At 32.2% G+C, this 7,470-nt stretch overlaps 1 protein-coding gene across 1 annotated transcript; it reads left to right on the top strand.

The window, feature by feature from the left end:
- The first annotated feature begins 2,624 nt into the window (after positions 1-2,624).
- Positions 2,625-6,075, top strand: LOC115717866 (uncharacterized). Its single transcript, XM_030646837.2, has 5 exons — positions 2,625-3,548; positions 3,624-3,740; positions 5,345-5,379; positions 5,494-5,594; positions 5,819-6,075. The coding sequence occupies exons 1-5, from the start codon at positions 3,346-3,348 to the stop codon at positions 5,903-5,905; spliced, it is 543 nt and encodes a 180-aa protein (XP_030502697.2). The 5' UTR covers positions 2,625-3,345; the 3' UTR covers positions 5,906-6,075.
- Positions 6,076-7,470: the final 1,395 nt, after the last annotated feature.

The following is a 7,470-nucleotide window of genomic DNA, read 5'->3' as shown; positions in this document are numbered from 1 at the left end:
TCTAATGGTCACCCTGAGTGTGGCCTGAGGAAGGTGGCAGACCTCCTGACTAGCTCAGGAGAGTGGGCTAGGGCTGAGCATCGCTCGGTTTGGTCGGTTTTTTTCTATATAAAAATCTAGAATTCAGTTTTCGGTTTGGATTGGTGCAATCTGAAAACTAACCGACCAATCCAGAACATATCTTAAAACCGACCGTTTTGAACCTCGGTTTGGTCGGTCTAAACCGCCCAAACCGAACTTTTTAAAAAACAAAAAAAAAATTATCCAATTTATTCTATAAATACATTATTTTACATTTTACAACTACAAAGATATAAATTAATTGTTCAAAAACTAATTATCTTATTCTTTTAACTTTAATATTAATAAAAAAATAATATATTATTTTTATATATTATTAGTAACTATAATACATGAAAAAAAAAACTTAATAAATTAATATATATATATATGTATAGCGGTCGGCTTCATTTTTTTGGTTGGTTTACTACAAAAAAATTGACCGTTCAATGGCGGTTTAAACCGTTAGCGGATTTTTCAGTTTTCGGTTTCATCGGTTTCGGTTCTAACGGTGTTCGGTAGGTCGGTTTGAACGGTTTTTCGATTTTCTGAATTTTATGCTCACCCTTAGAGTGGGCCATTCAGAAGTTGAATTGTATGTTTGAGAGTGAAACTACTTCAGCTATTCTGAAAGGGGGTAGAGCCCCTAATCAAGAGAAAGATAAATAGGTCTGGACAAAAGAGTTCAACAGGAAATTCTCTTACAAATCGACTTATCTTACTCAAGCCTTACGTAGAGTTCTTCCTTGTGAGGTTGTCCCATCCATGTGGAATAAGCTTTATAATAGTAAAATCCTGGAGAGGTATAAGACCCTTTGTTGGTGCATCTTGTCAAAAGCCCCTCCAACCATGGCTATTCTTTGTAAGAGACTTAATGTTGAGGATGTTAATTGCCCTTTATGTGGAGTGGAGGAAGAATCTTTGGAGCACCTGTTTCTCAAATGCGATCTGCATTCCATTTGTGGAGATCTTCTCTGTGGGGTATCTTTCCAATGTGTAATTCTAGCTTTCGTATGTGAGACGGGGTCAAGTTTATTTAGAGTCTGAATAATAGGGGCATTAATGTTGACGAAGTCTTTATCTATGCTTCTATTGTTGTTGATACTATTTGGCGAGCCCGAAATGAAAAGGTACATAATCATAAACTTTTTAATTTGAACCAATATCTTAACTCTATTTGTTACTCTTATGCAGACTTGAGAGCAATTCTTATCCCTGCTCCCTCTCCTGTTCGTGAGGAGGTCTGGCGTTCTCTTCCTCAGGATTGGATCAAACTGAACGACGATGTTAAAGTGGGATTTGAAAGCTCATGTATAGCTGTTGTTGCTAGAAATCACTTGGGTGAGGTGATCGGGGTTAGCACGGCAGATTTAGTTTTTTCGGATGTACTCTGTGGAGAGGCGGCAACGTGTTGCTTTGCAATCAAGTTGGCAAAATCCAAATATTACAAGTTCATCATTGTGAAAAGTGACTCAAGGATAGTGATCAGATTGAAAACTACTCGTCTTTTTGCTTTAAGCTTTCTACTTCTTTTGATGGTTGTATTTTTTTTTTTATATTTTCAGAACTTATAATTTTGCAGTGCATAATATAGTTAAGTGGGCATTTACTTACGAACAATTTAGTATTTTGCCTGTAGCGATTATTCCAACAAATTTATTTTGTGATGACTATGTGGTCTAATTTATATGCAATGAACATTTCAATTCAAAAAAAAATCAACTTCTAAGATGCCTCTTTACCCTTTTCATGCACCATTCTAGAATCCCCATATGACAAAATTTCTACACTTTCACTTTCATGCAAGATAAAAAAGAAAAGATCTTAAATATGAGAAAGAGAGAGACAATTACATATGAAGCAAACAAACAAGCACCATTTGATTATTTTACTTACTGACATACAAGACAGCCTAGAGTAAAAATTGTTGTGAGTGTTGATTCATAATTTTACTTTTGATTTCAACTTTCACTTCCTTTTACAACACAAACCAAACCTGAACCAACATTTAGTGTAACTGCTAAAAATGATTATTATCTTTAGTATAAATCGAAGTTTTGTTTTTTCTAATTATTATTACTATAAATAAAGTGATATTCTTATTAAAATTTAAAATTTAATAATCACTCAGTCTTCCAGTATTTTTAAAAAAGAGAGTTTAATAAATAAATTTATATTTTCTTGAAAAATTATTTAGAGTAATTATATTTTTAAATAGTTTAATATTTTAATACAATTTAACTTTCTAGCTATGTGGGATACAAATGATATAGCTATATATATCTATATATATATATATATATAAATAAATATCATCCTAAGTAATGCAATTACCACAATTGATGATATATTTGTTTTTTATTGTAGACTGGTTTTGGTTGGTCAAATTGAGTGGTATTGGCTTTGTTGGAAGAGTTTGGGTGGCCTGAAGATATAACCATCAACTGTTGTTAATTTAATTTCTTACAAATTAAACATTACAAAATAAACAAAATGAGTCTTCATCAAGCACTTTTTATATTTGTTATTTTTATCCAGTTTTTAAAATTGAGATGTCAGTATTTGTGGAAATTCATCTTTAATTGTGTATTCAAATTAGAAAATAGTTACAAGTTACAACCATGATTAATGACAAATAAAAATAAACGACAAACAAAAATATGAGAGAACGACAATAAATGATAAAAACGACAATAAATGAATAAGTATTTTTTTTAGGGGTGAAAAACAATTAAAAATGTGAAAAACGACAGCAATTCAAAAAAAAAAAAGAGTAAAGAACGACATTTTTAAAAAAAGAACACCAAACTACTCAATTTTGAAAACGACATAAAAATACTAAAACGACAATAAAGGATACAAACGGACATGAGTATGAAAAACGACAGTAAATGTAAAAAAAAATAAAAAAGAAAGAAAGAAGGTGAAAACGACAAATAAAAAAATTACATCAAACGACTGAAATTGGAAAACGACAATGAATGGATAAGAAAAACGACATAAAAATGAATAAACGACAATAAGTAATAAGAGAAAATTTGGAAAACGACAACAAATCATTAAAATGACGCTAATTTATAAAAACAATATAAACCGAGTAAAACGACAATATGTAAGAGAAATACTGAAAAACGTTAAAGGACATATGTGATAATTTCTTATATTATAAAGGTCAAAAAGTGAAATAAATATATAATAAAGGGCCAAAATTGAAATTAAAACAAAAACAAAAAGATTTGGGGCCAAAAAAAAAAAAAGAGAGAGAAAGAGAAGAGAGAAGAATCAATGGCGGGGAGAGAGAGAGCAGTGGCGACTCTGCCGAAACTGATAAGGAGTTTGAGAAATCAGCCACCGAAGCCTAAGGTTTCAATGCCCATAACTCACCAACCACACAATCAAATGCTTCCTTCTCTAAGGCGAGCTTTTTCCCTCTACGATCAGATCAATATCATCGACAACGTTCCAGAAGACCAGCTTCGTTTTCAAAGGTATTGTTATTAGCTTAATTGTTCCCATTCTAACTCAATTTGATTCAGTTTAGCTGAAATTTGTCTTCTTTATAGGTATACGGATACTGGGTTTACTGTCAATGGTGTTGACTATGAAGGTAGCTTGCTTTCTGTTGGTAATTTGCTCATGTCTTGGTCACCCAAAGATTTATCCCAAATCACTCCTGACAGGTACTTTTTTTGTATATTCTATATATATATATATATGTATGTGTGTATGATTTTGTGGTTGAAGTGTTTGAAACTTAATGTTGTTATTCTTGTCAGTTGGAAAGAAAGATTGTGCTTTTTTGAAGATAACTTGGATTATTGGTTTACTCATTAGGATTGGTATATCAGATATTTTTTGTTGGGTTTTGACATAGCTATAGAAAAAGACTTGCTTTTTAGGAAATGGTGAGTAGATTGATGTGAATTTTCTGATTTATTGGTTTTTATAGTGGTATTAAAGATGGACTATATGGTTTGTTGAAGCTGTGTAGAAATTCAGAGCTAGTTTTATAATGCTGTTGATGATGTGAAATGTCTGTTTGGGTCTGTGAGTTTAAGTAATTGATTGATTGGAAACCTCTTGGATAGAATAGATTACCCTTTATAGGACAATGGAAACTTCGGTTTCAAATGGTTATTTTTCAAAGTGATTTTTAAGAGAGATTTCAGGTTTCTGGAATTATGATTAGATTGTCGAAAAGCATCTAGGTGCTGTTTAATGCACTAGATAGCTGTGTTTCTTGGTTTCCACATCAAATAATGCACTTCTTGAGGAAGAAATTTGAGCTGGGGTAGTGAGAAAATTTGGTGGGAAGGATTAAATTGTTGTTAGGACTTATAAATTAGTAAGGTGGAGGGGGGAATGTTAAAATGTGGTTGTCAAAGGGGCAAATTTGAGGAACTGTGAGTAATTAGTACAGACATTTGATCTCATAGGCCTTTTATTTCCTATTGTACTTAACAATGTACTAATTTGGAGGAATCATTGGTGCTGGACTGGCTGGACTAGCAGCAGCAACCCGACCCTTGTCATTTGGATTCAAGGTTATCAAAAGATGAGACAGGAAGGTAAATATGTTGCTGTGGAGCTTGGTGACAGTCTTATTACTGGTATCCATGCTATAAGCCTCTTGGAGTTAAAGCTAGGCAACTTACCATTTACTTCATAAAGCAAGAGATAATTGTCCCTTGTACAAGCATGATGGGTCACCTAGGCCGTTGATTAAGATCTGGACTACAAAATTGAAATTATCTTTTTTTTAAGTTGCTTAAGAAGCTCGTGGAAATGAGACTTTTTATGGTAGACTTATTAGTTTGGAGAGATAACAGAAGTTGTAAACTGTAGGTAGAAAGGAGAGTTAACATCTTGATTCTCCCCATGCGAATTCGGAATATGCAAATGCTGAATGTTTTGCAGACTTTTTGGTCTCCTATTGGATCAGAATGACCCTTCTGAAATGGGTGGTGACCATTTCTTATTTATTGGAGATTGATAAAAGCATTGGAAGGGATTCTCATATTCTATGGGAAAAATTGTCAATACTTGATGACCAACTAGTGAGACATCTTTGATATCTGATTAAAACTTTACATAGTTCGAATTCAAACATGTACTATTATCTTATTTTAGGTGGTAAAGAATGATTCTGAACAAGATTCTTAAAATAATTATTGGTAGCTATTATGTGTTGTGTTCGGATTGTCTCGTGTTTTTCTGAGATGGCTTGTCCTTCTCTACCTGTGTTATGTTGTTATCTGATGTTTTGTTTTATCTTATGATGCAGTCTTTCCATCTTCAAAATTGTGCGTCCTATACCAGGTACAACTTTATGTTAAGAACCCGATTTGTCTTTACCATATGTAATTGTGTCATTATCAACCTTCTATTGGCTTCTGACATTTCTATTAACCTTTCCTCTTTGACAATTTATAGAGATTTTGATTCTCGGTTGTGGGAGGAACATTGTACCAGTAGATCCTGAACTAAAGCGCTTCATACGATCAACAGGAATGAAATTGGAAGTTCTTGATTCAGTAAGTTTGCTACTATATGAACTCTTTAACCATAAAAAGTTGGATTGTAGTTGGTGAGTATTCATGTTCATTCCTTAGATAATATATAGGATTGACATCAAGTGAAATTCTTAACAACACCGAAAGAGCGATAAGCTCGAATGGTTAGGCACGATGATACGGTTCGCTCCCACAAAGTCTGAGCTTCGAGTTTTTCTAACGATATCCATTTACTTTTGTTTCAGAGAAACGCTATTTCGACTTACAATATACTGAACGAGGAAGGTAGGATTGTGGCTGCTGCACTCATACCCTATGGAGTTTCTTCATGAAGCATTGAATTTTGTTTCTCTTACCTTATTCCAAAGGTTCAATCTTTGTAATAATCTGATTTTTGAGTAGTTTAAACTTTTTTGTTTGAATGCTAACTTGGCATTACTCTACTCGGCTGTGATGTATGAAATCGGATTTTGAGTATGTTCATATTTCTAGTTCTACCAAATGCTTTCATTCTATTTATTTTTAAAATCAAATGATGGGCGGTTCATTGAAGCCTTCACGGTCCTCTTGGAGGGGTGCGTGGACCCGGTCATAGCTGAAGTTGTGGGGGTTAAGGAGGCTCTGAGTTGGATAAAGAGACACCAATGGGGTCGGGTTGATGTTGAGACGGATTCTTTGGTTGTTGTTCAAGCAGTTCGAGGTTCGGTATTCATTCCATCTCCTTTTGGTCAACATGTGTCTGCTTGTCGTACATTGTTGGTTTCCTTACCCTTAGTCACTATTAATTTTGTTAAACGTTCGGTAAACAAAGCTGTACATTGTCTTGCTCGTAGCTCTTGTTTGTATTCAGATCGTATTTTCAGTGAGAGTACTGCTCCTGCTGATCTTTTATCTATTGTAATGGTTGAAAATTCATTCTAATAAAGTTTACCATTTTCCTTCAAAAAAAAAATCAAATATTTGGGATATCAACTTTTATTAATACTACAAAGAAAAAAAAAATAGTATAATTGTTTTTTTTTTGGTAAATTAGTCATTCGTATTGTTTTATCCTCCATTACTTATATGTTTACTTAATAGTTTCACAAAAGGAAATATAATGAGCTTGTACAACTCAGGGTCGGTCTTAAACATAAGCGGGTCCGTGCCTAGAGTTCATATTTTTAGGAGTCCAAAATAAAAAATAAAAAATTCCTTTAAGCTTTTATTCATAGCTAGCTTATTTTATTTAGTTGGGTGTATGATATATTATATAATATCATAAGTTCTTTAATACTTTTTGTATTTTTTTATTTATATTTTTTTTTAGAGTGAAGATCCAAAAATCTAATTCACCTTGTTGTCGTGGAACATTGTTATAGAAGCTTCTAGAGGTTTAATACTATGGTTCTAATGTGCATACATAATTAGCTAAGCTGTCTTGAATAAATACTATTAGACATTTTATTTTATTAAATAATAAAAAAAATTCTATATTTTTTAAAATAATAAAAATAAAATTGCTTAATTTTAAAAACAATTCCTAACCCAAATCGAAAATATACAGTTTTATTATATTACTGTTAGATTAAATTTTATTTTAAAAAAAACGTTTTGTCATTTAATACAAGATTACAAAAATTTGCAACATAAGATCCATATTTACCCTTATTAATTTATCTTTAATTATAATATAAGCATTGGTTCCAATATCATTACTCAATATGGATATATATTTGTTGTTATGATTGTTTTAATGCCTTATTTTAACTATTTTGTATTTTCATGTGTACAAAATGTATAGCAGTGTGCCTTATATTTATAGTTGTGTGTGACTTTTCAAAAGTATAATTTTCCAAAACTGTTTTGGTGTTATTTATTAGATAATAAAGCTAACAAATGTGCAAGTCAATAATCG

The sequence above is a fragment of the Cannabis sativa genome, chromosome 5, assembly GCF_029168945.1.
Source record: "Cannabis sativa cultivar Pink pepper isolate KNU-18-1 chromosome 5, ASM2916894v1, whole genome shotgun sequence".
NCBI classification, from domain to species: Eukaryota; Viridiplantae; Streptophyta; class Magnoliopsida; order Rosales; family Cannabaceae; genus Cannabis; species Cannabis sativa.
Note: the sequence above shows the minus strand (reverse complement) of the source record. Positions and strands in the feature narration are given on the sequence as shown.